Source organism: Drosophila gunungcola, chromosome 3R (genome assembly GCF_025200985.1).
Source record: "Drosophila gunungcola strain Sukarami chromosome 3R, Dgunungcola_SK_2, whole genome shotgun sequence".
In the NCBI taxonomy this organism is placed as follows: Eukaryota; Metazoa; Arthropoda; class Insecta; order Diptera; family Drosophilidae; genus Drosophila; species Drosophila gunungcola.
Window position 1 is genome coordinate 18,521,698 of NC_069139.1, and position 17,726 is coordinate 18,539,423.

Here is a 17,726-nt window from a genome sequence, read left to right on the forward strand (position 1 = left end):
GTTGCAGGAGTCTCGCGCTGCAAAAGGGTAACAGAAACATCCCAAACATTGTCATAAATAACGCGACAATGACAACTTGTTTGTGCGGTATCGGAATTGGAGCTGCGATTGGTATTGGGGATGTGCTACACGTGGAAAAAAATACAATCCTAATCCCAGACAAGTACCAAAAGATTTGCTCAATAAATAAAGTATGAAATGTATTTTAAATTTATTTCTAGTAAACTAAAATTAAGCCTCTTTAAGTTGAGTGTATTGTAAATTAATAAAAATCAAAAACAGAATTTCTACTATTCTAAGCTTTTTTATACATTTTTAATTTTAAGGCATCTTTTAAAAAATAAAATTGATAATTCATAATCATAAGTGTTCAATATGTTGGTAAATATTTAATTTTTTCTAATGACCTTTTATTTAAATTTTCAATGTTAGAATTTAAACTGGAACAGACTATATTCAATTTTTAAAGTTTATGCTATTTATAATAATAATGTTGATACTTTAATTTTGATTTAGGCAGTTAAACAAGATTTTTTTTTAAACTATGCTTTAAGGATATCCTATCTCTCACAAAAATGATTTTTGAATAATGATTGTTGGCTTTTAGTTAGGTTTATATTTATTTCGTATAACTTTTCATTTTTTCAAAAAATAACAAATGTTTAACTTTATAAGCTCTTCACTGTGAATGATTCTGTTTTTTTTTCCAGTGCAATGGCAGTACTATCGCACTCGAAATCGGAATCGCGGCCTAATGCAGCAATTGACGTGCGGCGTTTGCACCTAGCCGAGTATTTGATGGGTCCGCAGGTCCCAGAGGCGGAGGCCACATAAAAGTGGCGCGGCAATTGCCAACTTTGGTCACTGCCGGCGACAAGTGTAAAACGACTGTCTCCAGGAGTCGGCGCTGGGATCTCGGATATTATGGTTGGATCTTGGGCATTCGACTGCGGGCCAAGTGCTCCTCCTGGCACAGAATCTCGATTTGAGACAGTGCAGTGTGTTTGTGTGTTTATGGCAGCTGCCGTTTGATACTCATTCAAGTGCCGCCTAACATGATTTCGGTGTCATCTGCTTTTCAGCTTTAATATTGCCTGTTTAATGTGACATTTGCTGTAGCCGTTGCTGTTGCCGCTGCTGGGCTATTGCATTATTTATGAGCTTCGCATTGGATCGTATCGGATCGGATCGACTCGAATCGGATGGGTTGGGATGGGATAGGATCGAATCCGATGCCTACATTCACCTCCCATTCGCTCTCACCGCCTCTATGGCCCCTGGATGGCATCTTAAACGTTTCCCATTTTTAATTTAGTGATGATTGATGTCTTGTCCACGTCGCCTTGACAACGACACACTTGACTCTCCACTGGACCGACCGCGTCCCGCCGGATTCGCATTTGGCTCGCCTGTGGGGATACGCAGCTGTGTCGTTGGCACAAAAGTCAATTAAGCCGCGATTTAAATGCTGCCAGGGTCAGGCCTTGCGAAAGGAGCGCCCATCCATGGGAAGCTGGGACCGGGCATTTTGGACTGCTCTCGACTGGCATTTGGCTAGCAAATGGTAACCGGCTACGTGCGGCTGCCTGGCCCCAAAAATGGGGCCCAGTGAGCGCCATTTGACCTGATTTTATTTGCACTATTTTACTTTTATTGCTCACTGTTTCGTGTGCACTGTGCGAAGTTGTATACTAACATTCTAGCCATAAGGATTTCGAAAGTGACAGACGATTTTAAAATAGTGTTGTGTTTATGTGCATGTTTACAACATTTATTTGAAGCAATCTAGCAATTTGGTCAATTAGAAATAATTGTTAAATAATTATATACTTGTTATATATTTAATTCTATTTCCTAATTGGTAACAATAAAATACGGCATTAAGATCAAGATACTAGTAATACTAGCTAGCATTTATAGAAACTAGTTTAGTTGTTTGTAAAAGCAAAGTTATCTTAGGGAACTGACCCAAAGAATGATTTGGTGGATGAAAAACTTAAAAAAACTATTTCCTAGTATGATTTGTACATCCATAAATGTTTTAGTTGGGTTTTGGAATACATTCGTTCACCACTAATTTTGTAAAACAAACTATTTTTTCCCTTCATTTGTTTTCGGTTACTGCATGCTAAGAGCAGTTTGAATGAATGGGAAGCCATTGCGGACTTCTCCCGGTGCACGGCAATGATGCGGAACTGAATACAAAATGAAATTGCATCCACAAATTGCCAGGGCGACGGCCATCGACAATTTCATTTCGTTACCAGAGGACTGTTTCAGTGCTCCTACTCCTGCTGGCTGCTTCCATTTGGAAGCCGAAGTGCGGTTCAAAAGGTTTGCCAAATTATAAATTAAAAGTAAATCGAATCGAATGCTTAGCCATTTGTCTCTGAACTTGAAAGCGCTGGCGATGTGAAAGCCGGCTCAGGGGTCAGGTCCAAAAAGCCCGACCAAAGCGTTGCAGGTGCATGTGCATGCCAAATCCGTTTGTCAGCGTCAGCGGCGTCGGTCGTGTGTTTTTCCAGCTTGTTCTAATTTGCATGCAAACGGATCTGTGGACCGGACTGCCCTGCCCTGCACTGCACTGCACTGGACTGCACTGGACAGCATCGACCTGCCACCAGCCATGACGAATTACTTGACACCTGGACGGGCCATAAACGATGGCGATCGCTTTGGCGGGGGCGTTCCATTTGGCTGCGGTTCTTTGGTTCCTCTTTGATTTTTCTGTGGTCTCCTCGGTCATGGCCCAATCTGGTTCGGCCAGCAATTTCAATTGCTATTGATGGGGCCGGCAGGTTTCTGGCTAATTGCAATCGCAATTGCAATTGCAATTGTCGCTGCTGCCAAAGACATCTCTCTTTCGGCTGATTTACGGCCGAACAGCGCCACTTGATGAGCTGGTCGTCAGGTTTTAGTGCGTGCATCACTCATTGTTACAGTTAGAGAGCTGGCAGCTCTAATTTAATTTAAATGCAGTCCGCCAAAGCGACACCCGCCGCTGTCGCTCGTTTGTCCGCCTGCAGCGGCTTCGGTTACCACCGAGTCCAAGCGGATCTTGCTCCACATCCACATCTACATCCACATTAAAAACAACAACCATATCCACAGCCACATCCACATCCACCTGGCTGCAGGTTTTCGAGTGTGTTTGCCTTGGTGGCGGTGAAATTTCGTCCGCCTGGCGTGGGCGTTTTGGCTCAAATGCCTTTAGCCGGTCTTTACGGCCGCCGTTTCAATGCGCTTTAATTTCTATGGCCCGGGCCAAGATTGCAATTCATTTCCCTGCCATTTGGCGGCCAGCGCTGACACACAATTAAATTCTCACACGTAAAAAAAATTTGATTTCAATTTGTTTTTGAATGCATTAAAATTATATGTTTTGTTATCCAAACATTTTCTTAACTAAATAAAAGTGTCTTTCAATAGTATATAATTTTATATTATTAACTCCTAAATTATTTTTAACAAACATTTGTTGCCTTAAAAAAATTAGGAGTTTTCTATTTAACAAAGATATTCCCGCAAAGATGGTCATCATATTACTTATATTTTAAGTTCTTAAGTAAATAATTAGTTTTCCTCTGATAGACTTGTTTTTTAACTTTTCTTCTTTTATTTTTTTATTACCATTTAAAAATAAAGCATTAAACAAATTAACAAATTTTCTAGATGAAAAACATAAATAAAATAACCTATTTTAGTGCCTCACATTTAAGAGAAAATTAGAATCATGATATTTGTAAAGAAATTTTTTCAATGATAAATCAAATACAACATATTAATATGTGCTAATTTTAGGCTATAACTAATAATCTTGTAATATAAGTCATACAAATTTATTCCTTAAATAAAAGGCAAACATTTTTCCGAGTGCCGACGTGTTTAGGGGTCTCATTAAGGCACCATTTGACAGCCAGACAGACAAAACTCTCATCACCATCATCATCATCATAACTCGTGCGGGGGCATTATCAATTGTCATTGCCTGATCGCTGCTGTCATCGGGCCGGGCTTATTGCTGTTAATCCATTCTGCCCGCTCTTATCAACATCGCCATCAGCGCAAACGCGAACATTTGTTAAACACTAAATGCACTTATTTGTTTTGCGGCAGCGGCAGCCCCAAGAATGCAATCAACGTTGGCCACACAGCAACTGCAACTGCAACTGCAGAAACTGCGGAAAATGCTGGGCAAAAAAAAAAAACAGCTCCCCGGATGACTGCCTAACTGACTGACTGACTGACTGACTGACTGACTGGCAGTGGTTTTTGGTTTTTGGCCCGGCTGCTCAGTGGGGAAGCTACTAAAATGAGGCAGTCTCCGGACTGAGAGCCAGCTTTTTAGACTCCCACGTTTGCGATGGCGCATTGCACAAATTGCATTATTTGCACGCCGCGCAGTTGCAGTCTGGCTGACTGTTGTTGTTAGTATTATCATCAACATTGTTCTTGTTTTTCGGCCTTTTCCTGCGGCACTTGACGCCACGAGAACATAAAAATGCTTTTCAGCACTCGAAATGATGATGACTCCGCCGCCTCCCTCCTTGTTCAGCTAAACTACTCCAGTCAAAATAGCATTTTAATAGACACAACAGCAACAGCAACAGCAACTGCAAAAGCTCGACACGACGACCCAGAGCCAAAGTTGCAGAGCCAAAGTCAGTGAACATGTGAAAATACTTTGGCCAACCGCAACGGAAAGGGGAGGTCTCAGGAATTGCCAGCACACGCTTTTCTAATTTAAGAACCTTTCGCTGCATGTCCAGAAATTTGACATCAACTTGCCGCTTGCCAAATGTTATCTAAGCCACAAACGGAATCCAGTTAGCTGCGTCAGTCGGAAGAGCAAACAAAAGCGGCAAAAAAGGCTGAAGAGGGGCAAATAATATACGGCTAGACGCCCTGTTTGCCTGAGCACTTGACTTGCCCCATTTGCTGCCGGAGTGGTGGGTGTTGCAGTGGCTCATGATGTTGCTGCTGCTGCTGCTGCTTTTGATGTTGCTGGTGTAATGAGCAACCACTGCAACTGTTGCTGCCGCGGAGCTGGCAAGTGAAGTGCTCATCATGACAGCTGCAAAATGCAAGGCGAAGATGATTTATAATTGTCATAGACTTCCTGGTTTTGTTGTTTAAACGAAACGATGAGTGAAAAGCCGAGCACTGCCAACACGAACCATATCCATGGCGTATACATTTCAGCACCTGCTACAAGCATGATGGCACTCCCCCGTTGAAATGAGAAAATCATTGGTTGAACCAGCAAACGAATACTACTCAGAATTACATCAGTTAAAAAAGGGTTATACATTTAATTCAAGAGATTTTTAGCTGAAAAGTATTATTGTAATGCATATTTGATTTTCAATTTAGAAATTTAGTTCCTAATAAAGACAATTAATAGTTTGCCTAGTTTTGTTTACTGATTTTAAAATGATGGCTTAATTTACCGGAACCACTTTAAATTTGTTCAATCTAGCATTTAACGAGCTTATGTTAGTATAGCGAAATCAAGTTTTTCTTCGAATGTTAATAATCATTAAAGCTGCTTTGATTTGGTATGTTTTTGCCAATATAAACATTTTATTGGTGCTGTTATGAATGCATTTAAATTAAGTTTAAGGTTGGATATGTTATGCTTTCAAAAGTCTTTATAAGAGGGTAGTAAAACTCAACAGAATTATGGCAGTGCTCCAAATATAAGTAAGTATAACTCATAAATCAATCCATAATTGATACATTTTTATTTATTATAAAAATAACGAGAGCAATGGTATGTATTAAATAATATGACTTTTGAAGCCATAAGGCCGCAATTTTTATTAATCATTCCCGGGTACATTTCAAATTGGATCAGTAACTCAATTGCCGTTTCCTTTTCTTTGGGGCCTCAGTTCCGCATCCAACAATAGCCACCTCAAATGGCCAAGAGGCAGCCGACTTATGCAACTCCAGTCAGCCGTCGACGGCTAGGCAACGGCGGGCAATTAATTTAATTGCATCGGCATGAGAGCTCGCCACGCCCTGAATTTATTTTAATTAGCCCGATATTCGCTTCATTATATTTACATAAATCAACTGCAGCTCCAGCAATCCGGCGATCCGGCGAAGCGAAGCGCTGCCCAGAAATAGTGCGGTCTAATAAGTGGCATTCATAATTTTATTGACTGCCAGGCCAACCCAGCAACGACTGCAACAATAGATAGTGGCGCGATCGATTGATGGCGAGTTCTGAGATTCAGTTTTGAAATCCGCTGCAGCAGAAGCGCCGCCGGCTCTCAAAATTTGGACATATGCCAGTGTGCCGGTTTTGGGCCAGGTCGATACTAAGTTTTTCGACATTAGTTGGCAACTTTTTGAGGCCCAAAGCTGTCACGCCGACAGAACGTCAAGGAGAGATCACAGAAATGGGTGAAAATACAATTTTATTAAAACATTGTAAATGCTCTATTATAAGAGCCGGGAACATTTGTATGTTTTTATAAAAGACATATTTAATGACTTCTAAAAATTTCATGGGAAGGTAATTTAAGCAGAAATTAATAAAATTTCATTTTGTTTTTTTAAAAAGTCTATTTTGAAATTCTAAATAATTATTCCAGTTAATTTCAGCATGGCTAAAAAATAAAAAAACTCTAATAATAAAAAAAAATATGTGCTTTTACAAAAATTGATTCTGAATGAGTTTGTACAATTTTAAAAAAACGTATATTTTAGAGAAATTTTTTTATTTTGTGCTATTTAAATCTGTTACAAAACTAAACTAACTAAAATAATATATTTCTGTTCCAAAGACAAACGTATTTCATTTGAAAAAAATTTGTATATTTGTAAACAAAAACTGACCAGTTTTGGAATTTTGAATAGATTTCAAGTGGCCTTAATTAAACCTTCGGAAAGGGTACAATCACCCAAAAGCCACAACACATTTGCCACATTTTGACTTCTAGTCCTCTGGCCGCGGCAGTGTTTGCTAAGCAGGCACACTTCGAGCCGGATCGGATCTGGCCAAAACGGAGTGGAGTGAAGTGGATCAGAGCTGGCTGGATCTGAATCTGGACTGGCCCCAGACCCTGACATATTCCTCGTTGACGGCGCACGACTTGGACGGAGGTTGGATCTCGGCCTGGAGCGGATCCAAGGCGGATCGAGGGCATCATTATGATGTGACTGTGACGGGCGGACAACCTTTCGGGAGGGGCTGTGCTTGCCCTGCATTTGCAACATTTTCATTTTCATTTTCGTTTGGTGGCGGCTCGTTTCGCTGCCATGTGGCACATTTATCAGAAAATGCCCACTGACATTTGGCCAGCCACTTGAACTGGGTTAGCGGTGCAGCCAGCTATGCGCTCATTAATGTTATTTTTTGCCAAAAAATAAAAAAGGGGAAAAAAAAAGATTGGTTCGCTTGACCCCGGGGCATCACTGAAATTCGGATTTCTCAATACGCAATTTCTCTGGCAGATTGCGAGATTTACCAAATTGAATTGGCCAACCGATCGGATCGGATTGGCTCGATCAGAATATGTAATTAGAGGGCGATCGAGTCGAAGGGCGGTCCGAGCCCTAATGAATGCCGGCCGCTAATTAAGTTTTTAATGATCCACATTTGGCGCGTACAAGCTGGCAAATCAATTAGCGCCCGCAGCCAGCCAAACGTAATATGGCCAACAAATGAGCCCGGCCCAGACCAAATGGTTTTGACAATTGCAGCCGAACTACGCCCAAACGCGGCCCGCAATCTCTGATGTAATCTGGCCAATTGGCGTCGTTGGCCTGAAATATGTTTTATCGCATTTATTATCAGCTGCACCAAATCGTCTATAATTGAAAAACTGTTAACTAGATTAGCTGCCATTAGATCGAGCGTTGGGGGCCAACGAGCCGGGCCAAGTGGGTCTGGTCTGGTCTTTGACTGGGTCCGGGTCCCAGATCCATATCCAGTTTGGGGCCATTTAGCGGGTCCAGTGCGCCGCCACTCGGCCATCGAGTTGGCCAAAATGGCGCTGGCCACGTTCATAAATAAGCCGCGGCTGCCCCAAAGGGACATGCCATCCATTCTCCATTTTCGAATTTTGTTTATTTATTTAAGTGCCTCCAAATCAGCCTTTTGCTGGCTGCTCTTTGAGATCTAATTAAGTTGTTTAAGTGGAATTTGTGGCCATAAAATTATGCAAATCTCAGTGGTGCGCACCACCGCCACCGCACTTCTACCCCACTCAATGGACACTCTGCGGATGCATATTTGCATTGGTAATTTGCACGCCAAAAAGCCCACAAAGCCTCGGGGGCCTCAACTCTTGGCTCGTAAATCATAAGTGGGTGAGTTACGGCTCATATTTGTTGTGTTTTCTAAGCGCCACTAAAATATTGGGGGAGCTCGAAATAATTTCATTTTACTGCCGAAATAATTGAAGGGTGTGAGAGCGTTTCGAAGTGGAAAAGTTCTCAGGCCCCCGGAAAGCCATTAGTTTTGGTCATAAAATTCGGCCTTTATTTCCCATTTCACATGATTTCGGTTTGGCGGAAAGTACATACGAGTTTATGTATTTATATGCCTCGTTTGGTGCCCACACAGGTGCATAAAGACGTCAGCGCTTAACTTATCAAGTCAGACAAACGGACAAACAGACAAACACGAACGGCAAACGCCAACGACGATGATGCGACAACGATGTTAATACAATAAAACCACTGTAATTTCAGATTTTGGTTTATTTGCGTGTCGCTGCTGGTCACAAAATACAAGTAGCGCCCACCACTGACCGTTTATCAAACAACAATAAACTGTAATTTATGAAAAATGCCTGTAAAATGACGATAAAACAAGTGCCACGACCACGACGACACCATCGCCAGCCCAAGCAGCAAAATGCCGCTGTGCAGATGATGATGATGACATGGACATGGCTGCCAGTCTTGTGCGGAGCCAGCGTTCGAAGATTGCAACCTGCAACCTGCAACTTGCAGCCTGCAACTTGCAGCCTGCAACTTGCATCTCGCATCTTGCAGTGGGTGTGCTCGTGGCGAGGTGGGTATGTGTGTTTGCCGGAGTGGCCAAGAAGACAACAATTCATTTGGTCGGTATGCCATCTCCAGGTCGAGTGAAGGGGTCGCGGGTTAGCGGGTTCGCCGATCCCCAGCTGCATCTTCACATTTGGCCCGGGCATTTGACCATTGTCAACACGCTGGTTTGTTGTTCGACTCGAAAGCAATTGTCTGTGTACCCCGTATATGCTGCGTTTCTGAGGTATATAAATTCAGTGTTAATTTATATTTGTTATATTTCCTTACTACTCTCAATTTTACTTACTTACTTATTTTTTAAATAACTACTCGTCAGCAATTGTCTTTTCGCGCCGTAGATATTGTGGTTCAGGGGTATATAGCTTCAATGCTAAATTTATTCTTGCAGATTTCAGATTTTGTTCTATAATTAACTAATTTTTAACTTACCTTTGTACTTTCCAGGCATTGTCTTTGTAGATATTGGGTTTCTGGATTGTATACATGATAAATTTGTTTGTAAATTTGTTGTTGGAAGAAGAAAGAATATTTACAGAATTTTCTAAATTTTAAAGCTTATTGGCTCGCCAGTAATTAATTTTGCATGCATCCTTTGAGTTTCTTTCCATTCCCAGGATTTGATAGAATTTAGACTTACTTATAGATGCAGACTTACTTATGTATCTTACTGTTTTATATCTAAACAATCAGTATTTAACGATCTTTAAGCATTTTAAGGTTTAGATAAAATGAATACAGTAAGTTTTTTTTATATTTTTATTACTATAAAATAGCATACCTGAAGTTATTCTGATATTTGTGTTAAAAATAAAAATTAAGTACACTCTTTTCTATTGTTTTACAATTATTGTTACTATTGTTATTTTGTAAAAAAATAAGATGTTTCTAAACTCGTAATAACTTGCGTTTTATAGCTTAGGGTATCTGTCAGTCGAATAATTCCCAACGCAGCATCTTTTGTGTTTATTTGGGTCACTTGGCGACAGGTCAGAAAAGCCACAATTTTGTGCGTTGCAACTTTTGCTTTCCAGCGTTGGCGCGAGCTCCTTTGCATACGCTGCATTGCATTGTTCTCAAAACCCCTCCTGAATTTACATTCGAAATGAGTGGCCGAAAGGGTTCTGCAAGTCAGCCCCTAAAAATGCTGACACCTTCAAATCGCACCGAACAATGCTGGCTGGGCATTAAAAGCAGGGCTCAACCCTTCAAAGGGCCACAAGTCCGAAAGTGAGGTATGTGGCAACAAGTGCAGTTGGTGGAGACCTCGTATTGGCCTCGAGCTGAGGTTCTCCAGCGGTTCTGGACACATTTGAGGGTGGAACTACGATTCCGGACACTGCTCAACTACCGCTTGAGTTCCTGCGATTGCTGGTTCGAAGACGTTTTGGGAACCGAAAACTCCACGACATTATTGTGGACCGACCAGACATTCCCACATTATCTGAGACACCTTCAGGACATGGATATATTAACAGTAGTTTGCCTGAAATTTACTCAATACAACCAGGTATTGCATTCATTGAGCTTGATACTGGATCAAATACGGAGTATGCCTGTGGTGTTGCAGCTTTGTGGAGGGGAAAACTCGACCGAGGAGCAGAATTTGGTCAGCGCTCTATTTCGACAAAGTCAGGAGCTGAAGTTGCCCAATGTTCTGCTGCTTTCGTGGAACTTTTTCAGCTCGAAGACTTTCTACGCCTTCGAAATGTTTCCAGAATTGCAGGTTAAGAAACTAGTTTATCACGCATACCTCACCCTGTTTCCCTACAAGCTGGGAAATCTCCGAGGACATGGCATACGCACCTTTCCAGACAATTCGGAGCCACATACCATTGTGCAAAAGGGCTTAAATGGTTCTTTCACGATAAATGGACCCGTGTGGGAAGCTATGCTCGAGTTTGCACGACATATTAATGGCAGCCTGGAGCTGGCAGGAGAGCCAGTTTTTGGAAAGTCCCTAAAATATGTCCAGGTTCTTGATTTGGTAAGGAACCAAAATGTGGATATATCGGCCAGCTTGCGACCCTATGGTCACCGCATCAGCAGGCACATGCTTAGCTATCCAATGATGGTGGGCAATTGGTGCCTGATGCTACCCACGGAAAGGTCTCTTAGCAGCCACGAGGCACTGAGCAGGTTGATGGACTCACCTTTCACCTGGCTGATTTTGCTACTCCTCTACATGCTGCACAAGCTGATGACTCAAATAACTCGACGAAGAAGTCCCATTTTTCATCTGTTAAAACCACTAGCCCACCTGGCGCTCCTGTGTTTCCTGCAAGCCCAACTTTCGGCCTATTTTATTGCACCCCAGCAGGTGAATCATATAACCAACATGCAGCAGGTGGAGGAATCGGGTCTAAAAATCAGGGGATTGCGGCAGGAGTTCATGGAATTCCCCATCCAACTGAGGAGTAGATATGCGACCTCTTTTCTGCTCCACGACTTGTTCTACGATTTGGCCAAATATCGGAACAGTTTCAACACCTCATACGGATATACGGTGACCTCTGTGAAGTGGCAGCTGTACAAGGAGGCTCAGCTGCATTTCCGGCGTCGTTTGTTCCGCTATTCGGAGGACATTTGCGTGCAGAAATTATCGCTTTTCTCGCTTATATATGAAAGCAATTGTCTATATCGCCAGCAACTAAAGGAATTCAATCTGCGTCTGCACGAGGCGGGACTTATTCGGCTCTGGTACCGCCACTCATACTACCTGATGGTGAGGACAGGACGTTTTCTTTTCGGAGACATCAGCTCATCCCGTCAGGCACAAGCGATTACTTGGTCGGAATGGCAGTATGTGGTGGCGCTTTATGGGGTCGGTATTCTAATTACAATGGTGGTCTTCACCATCGAGCTCACTGTCCACTGGGTAAATGTTTGCCTACGAAACTTGTAAGCAACGTGTCCAGGCAGCAAATAAAAACTTAATGGATTACCTATAAAATAGCAAAAGGGGTATGTTGTTTTAATGGAAATATTGTTTATAATAGCCAAGCTCAATTTGTAACAATCAAAGTATGTAATGTGAGAGGAGTTGCGACTGCAATTTTGTTAATTTGAAAGCTGAGCCAAAGTAAATATTCACCAGTGGGTATCCAATATCGAAGACAACTTTATTCACTTTATTGATGTTTGTTTTTTTACAAGTGTAAATGTACTTTGTAAATAAAGTTAAGTGTGTGGCGTCACAGAAACTTTCCAAGCGATAAAGCAAATAAAATATCTTTTATTATGTATAACTATGGATAGGAAAAAGTTAGTTCTCTAGGATGTCGTCAAGCGGTAATAGTCTTCACGCCAAGCTCGTGTCGCTAGTAAGCCGCGGTCCAGAGCTTACCAGCATTTTCTTCTTTGCCCCAGTAGAAGAAAAATGCCACTTGGAGGAGACCCTTGCATTCGGCCACTTGGGGCCTGCCTTTGGTGATATGGCGATCGAATAGGACTGTGATCCTAAATGGATTTCTCGGCGAGGGACTCTTGGTGCTGGCCTGTCTTCCAGGATTAAAGTGGAGAGCTCTACTAAGCAGCCTGTCTAGGAGCTTAAAATACCTAAGACAGGCCAGGGTACTGATTGAACTTATGGAGGCCAGGGACGAATTATTGGTACAGAAGGTGCTGGAATTTAGTCTGAGTCAGGAAATGACTAATGCCAATGTTATTTTCGGTGACTTTGCGGAGACTCAAAGAGTGAGCAGGTTCGAGGCCTTTCCACAGTTCAAAGTGGTGAACTATTCTTTTACGGAGAATACCAAAGAGTCTGATTTGTACCCGGATAAGATGTTGGACCTCCGTGGCGGAGTAATTCGAACCATGCCGGACTACTCCGAGCCAAACACCATTCTGTACCAGGACAAGCAGGGCAACAAGCAGATCCTCGGCTATTTGTGGGACATAATGGAGGCCTATGCCAAGAAACACAATGCCCAGTTGCAGGTGGTCAATAAGTACGCGGATGGCAGGACCCTGAACTTTATCGAGTTGCTGGACGTGGCCCGAAGCGTAGCTATAGACATTGCTGCCAGCATTCAACCCATGTCGATGGGAGTCCTAGAACGCACTCACGAGATGTCGTATCCGGTGAATCTGGCCAGTTGGTGCACCATGTTGCCGGTGGAGCGGCACCTCGAGGGCCACGGATCTGATTGAGATGAGAAATGCGCTGAACACCTCCTTTGGATATACCGTCACCAGCGAAAAGTGGAAGCTGTACAATGAGCTGCAGAAGCGCAGCTCGAGGCCTTTGTTCCGTTATTCGAAGGACCTGTGCTTCTACGAACTGGTGCCTTTTGGCCTGGTCATTCCGGAGAACTCAGCCCACCGGGCTCCGCTGCACAGATTCATCCTGCTGCTGTGGCAGTCGGGATTGCACGACTTGTGGGTCTCCAGGGGCTTCTCGAATATGGTGAAGGCGGGAAAGATACATTTCGCTATCTTCGGGGAGCGTTACCAGGCCCACACGCTTAACATTACGGATCTGAGACACGTCCTCATGGTTTACGGTTCTGGGGTGCTAATTAGCCTCTTTCTGTTTGCCTGCGAGCTGTCTGTCAGTTGGGTAAGCTATTGGCTGGGCTTTTAGTTGTCCACGCGGCAATTACGGCGATGGCGTCCGATAAATCGGGTGAAACCCCTCCTCCCAACCACTCAACCACTCAGTAAATAATAGAGACAAGCCAGGACAACAACAACAAAAACAAAACAAATGAAAACTTTTGTGTTTTACTTCGTGACGGTGACAAGGGCTCTGAGTCCCCGATTTCTGGCCAGGAGACAGTAGTTAACAATGCTGTTGAATGGTTTCCTACCGTCTTACACCTTCGAGCTGCAAGCTGCGAGCTGTGAGCTGTGAGCTGTGAGCTGCGAGGGCAAATGCAATAAATGCAAATTGCCTCCTACGAAGTCACCGCAGCGACACGACGGGCACCACGAAATGAGACCCCAATCGAGGGGGAGATGAGACACCACTGCTGAGCCACCACTGCTGAGCCACCACCACCAGTCGTCAGGCAACCGCAGCAGATCCACCAAATTATGTAAAAGCCTTGGCAGCAAACACCAGCAAATTGTGGCCTAGTGTCGGAGTTGTCTGTGCTACATGTCTGTTTTGTTGCATTTTGGTAGGACAACGCAGTTGTGAGAGTGGCTGACTCTGAGTGGCTGGCCCGTTTTGATTAACATAAAGCGAATAATAGACATCGACTGCCAGCAACGTGTACAAATTTGATTTCACGATTTTGCACTATTTAGCCGGAGAAGCCAAACCAACACCTGCAACATTTGGGCCTTTGGTAATTTTGACAGCTGAAGATGCATTTTCGCTTAGTTTCCACGGCTGTCAGTTGTGTGTTGCAACATGCACATCTCAATTTCAAATGACGTCTACTTAGGCAAACCGAATCTTTTGGGCACATGAATTGGCCCAGTTTTATTGTTTACCTTTTAGAATTATCCAGCCCCATGCAAAATCGATGACTAGATTTGGTTTTTCAGGCTAAGACAATTGGCACGCCGAGGGCAATTTATGACACACAAGAAGCGCCACGATTTGGTTGACAAATTTCCCCAAACACGAAGCCTGGGAAATGAATTATGTGGCCGTGATCGGCGGGAAAACTCAAGCCAAAGCGCTGCTGATCGAGCGGGCCAAGACCCTCACGACATGTGAGACAATTCCCGGTCGTGGCCAACAATCGATTCGCGGTTCGCGATTTGCTGCAAATTATTAAACGATCTGTGCCGGCGAAGGTCAGCGGAGTGGAAAACACGCGTGAGCAGGCCGCAAAACTTTCTCCGCAAGACGGATGCGAGGGTGTTGTCAGCTGCCAAGAAGGATCAGGCTTGAGCCAGCTTCGACCATAAAACCTCTTGGCCGGCCAAAGAGACGCCGCCTGAACTTTGAATGGCAGCCGAAACAAGTCGGGAGCTGTGACGGCCAGCATCGAAGTTTCGAGACCCTTTTCGCACATCTCTTGGCAGCCAAAAAATAGAAAAGTTTTAAACATGCTTAAATACTTATTAAGTAAATATTATTATAATATTTATATATATATTTATTATATGTTATTCTTTCAAAATTAAGGCATAAGTTTAAAACTACTCAGTTTGAGTTTATTGCACTTGATTTACTAACATAGGTTGGTATTTACCCAAGAAGCTTTTATGATTTCCAACATACTTAGGCATGGTGTTACTTTTAATATTAAAATTCTCTTTATTTTCTGATTTACTTAATAAAAATAAACCCAAAGACCCATTAGCAGGGTAGCCATATAAAGCCAACAAATATTTCGGCTTAAAAATTCTACAGCTGCAGCTGGCCCTCTGGGCTCGGCTTGTCGTATTTTCTCTCTGGCTTTTTGTTTTGTTTCACTGCATTTCGGTTTGTTTTCGCCTGCGTTGCGGTTGCCTTGCCCACAAGTTGAAAGGTTAGGAATTTATGGATTTTACATGACTGCAGAGACATTTCCAGATACGAGTAATCGTAATTTCAACAAACTGGGAGTTCGCCTTGAACTCATACCGTTCCGCAGCGAAATCGCATTGATTATCGCTGGACAAACTTCAATGCCCGTATTGCAATTGTTCCCGCATAATAAGCACTTGATTTCCAAAGCAAACACTGATAGCCAGTGAGTTGCTTCCAGTCTGGAGTGGTTTACTTTAGTCTTCTCCGGACTCACTTTGTGTAATGTTGTCCAACCGCAGTTTTAGTCCTGCTCCCGAGCTGGTCGATCTATATGGCTTAATACTGCGGATTTTGGTTCCTTTGGAGACGACAGTGTTCTACTTCAACCCCACTGGAGTCGATTGCAGTTGGGAGACACTAGACAAGACTAGTTTATCTAAGCAACCTCAGTTAGTTTGGCGGAGGTCAGACGACTTCCCAGGATTGTACAACCAACAAGGCAGCAACCTCTTTGTGATGGCCTGCTTATCAAGCAGCTATTACGAAGGGCAAATTGAGCTTTTGGCCACCAGTTTGACGCGCTTAAGGTTTGTCAATATCCTCATCGAGACGCAGGGCAAGGACAGCTCATTTTTGGCCTCGCAAATCCTGTTGCTTTGCCAGCAGCACAGTATGCTGAATGTGGTCCTGTTTTTCCAGCGTTGGACTCGCCCCTTCACCATCTTCAGTTACCTGGCTTTTCCATATTTCAAGCTTGTCAAGCAGCGCTTTTCGGCAGTTTCCACAGCAAGTATCTATAGAAACCAGATGGCGGATCTACGGGGTTACCAATTACGCGTTCAATTTGATCTATCGCCTCCCAACTCATTTGACTATCGAGATCGGAAGGGTGAATATCGACTAGGCGGCTTCATGTGGCACATTATAGACAAATTTGCCGGAACAATGGGAGCAGACATCAAGATTCTGTATCACACATGGTCAAAAGCCAAGATTATGAGTGCGGAATACATGATAGAGTTTACCCGGAACGGCAGCTCGGATATCGGGCTGACCACCACCATGACTGCTTTCAAGCACGAGGAGAGGTACCGCGACTATAGCTACCCTCTGTTGTTCTCCAGCTGGTGCACCATGTTGCCCGTGGAGAAGCCACCGAGTGTCGACAGCCTGTTCGGATATGTTCTGAGTCCTGGCACAGCGATTTTCCTACTCTTGGCCTGTGTCTTGTATTTCCTGGTACTTCCCTGGCTGCTTACATATTTGGGCTTCACCATTCGGGGCCGATTAGTGCGGGTGTCTCTAAGGATTTTTGCCCTGGTGCTGCTCTGCGCCAGCTCCGCACAGCTGCTCTCCCTGCTGATATCCCCGGTGCTGCACAAACGTATCGAAAGTTTCGATGACCTCTTGGAATCTGATTTGAAAATCTTCGGATTGCGCAACGAGTTTTATTATCTGGACGGCGCATTCCGCGCTAAGTACGCTGCAGCTTTTCGCCTGAGTGACGATCCCAATGAACTGTACGACCACAGGAACTACTTTAATGCAAGTTGGGCCTACACCATCACCACAGTCAAATGGAAGGTAATCGACGCCCAGCAGAGGCACTTTGCCCATCCTGTTTTCCGCTTCTCGCAGACCATGTGCTTCAGTGGCGCCTCGTCCAGGGGCTTGATACTAGCTCCGGAGTCCATTTACCGGGAACCCCTCCATCTGTTCAGCCTGCGGGCGGAACAAGCTGGACTAATCGACCACTGGATGACCCACAGCTTTTATGAAATGGTCAGGGCGGGACGCATGGCCATCAAGGACTACAGCTATACTACCGTTTTGCAGTCCCTGCGGATCCAGGACCTTCGATTGTGCTGGCTAAACTTCGCAGTGGGTCTGGCCCTTTCGTCCGCCGTATTTACCATCGAATTGCTTCTGTTCTACACCAACGTATTTCTCAACAGCTTGTAGTGCTCGGTTTGGCATTGTCATTTTCCCCGGAAAATAAATAAATGCAAATTGCTTACCAGGAAGACACCGCAAAGACACGACCCGGGCCACGAAATAAGACTCCGAGTGCGAGTGCCGAGAAACAAGCCAGCCACAACAGATCCACCAAATTATGTAAGGCCCCAACACCAAAGAAGCTGTCTAAAACCAACAATTTGTGGCCTACTGCCACAGAGGTGGTTACACTTAAATTAAAATAAATGAACTCAATTTGTTGGGTTTTTTCTTAAATTTGTAAAATTATTTATATTCTTGATAAAAATGAAGCATCAAACTCTTAAATATT

General features: G+C 43.6%; 4 protein-coding genes across 4 annotated transcripts in view; all 4 read left to right on the forward strand.

The window, feature by feature from the left end:
* LOC128252207 (amyloid-beta precursor protein-like) overlaps positions 1-936 on the forward strand; it is a 109,281-nt gene extending 108,345 nt beyond the window's left edge. The window contains exon 3 of the mRNA XM_052979749.1: positions 711-936. The gene's annotated coding sequence lies outside the window, so the exon portion shown is untranslated. The remainder of the gene's footprint in view (positions 1-710) is intronic.
* Positions 937-10,261: 9,325 nt separating this feature from the next.
* LOC128251825 (uncharacterized) lies at positions 10,262-11,929 on the forward strand. Its single transcript, XM_052979017.1, has one exon. It carries the CDS (start codon positions 10,262-10,264, stop codon positions 11,927-11,929), a length of 1,668 nt encoding a protein of 555 aa, XP_052834977.1.
* Positions 11,930-12,302: 373 nt separating this feature from the next.
* Positions 12,303-13,612, forward strand: LOC128251678 (uncharacterized). Its single transcript, XM_052978768.1, is given in 3 exon segments — positions 12,303-12,428; positions 12,430-13,156; positions 13,158-13,612. Coding segments are annotated over 3 exon segments (1,308 nt in total).
* A 1,785-nt stretch (positions 13,613-15,397) lies between these two features.
* On the forward strand, positions 15,398-17,401 carry LOC128266573 (uncharacterized). Its single transcript, XM_053003163.1, has one exon. The coding sequence runs from the start codon at positions 15,722-15,724 to the stop codon at positions 17,399-17,401; it is 1,680 nt and encodes a 559-aa protein (XP_052859123.1). The 5' UTR covers positions 15,398-15,721.
* The last annotated feature ends 325 nt before the right edge of the window (positions 17,402-17,726 follow it).

Coding starts and splice junctions, on each gene's coding strand:
- LOC128251825 (XM_052979017.1), top strand. CDS start 10,262: ATGTGGCAACAAGTGCAGTTGGTGGAGACCTCGTATTGGCCTCGAGCT.
- LOC128266573 (XM_053003163.1), top strand. CDS start 15,722: ATGTTGTCCAACCGCAGTTTTAGTCCTGCTCCCGAGCTGGTCGATCTA.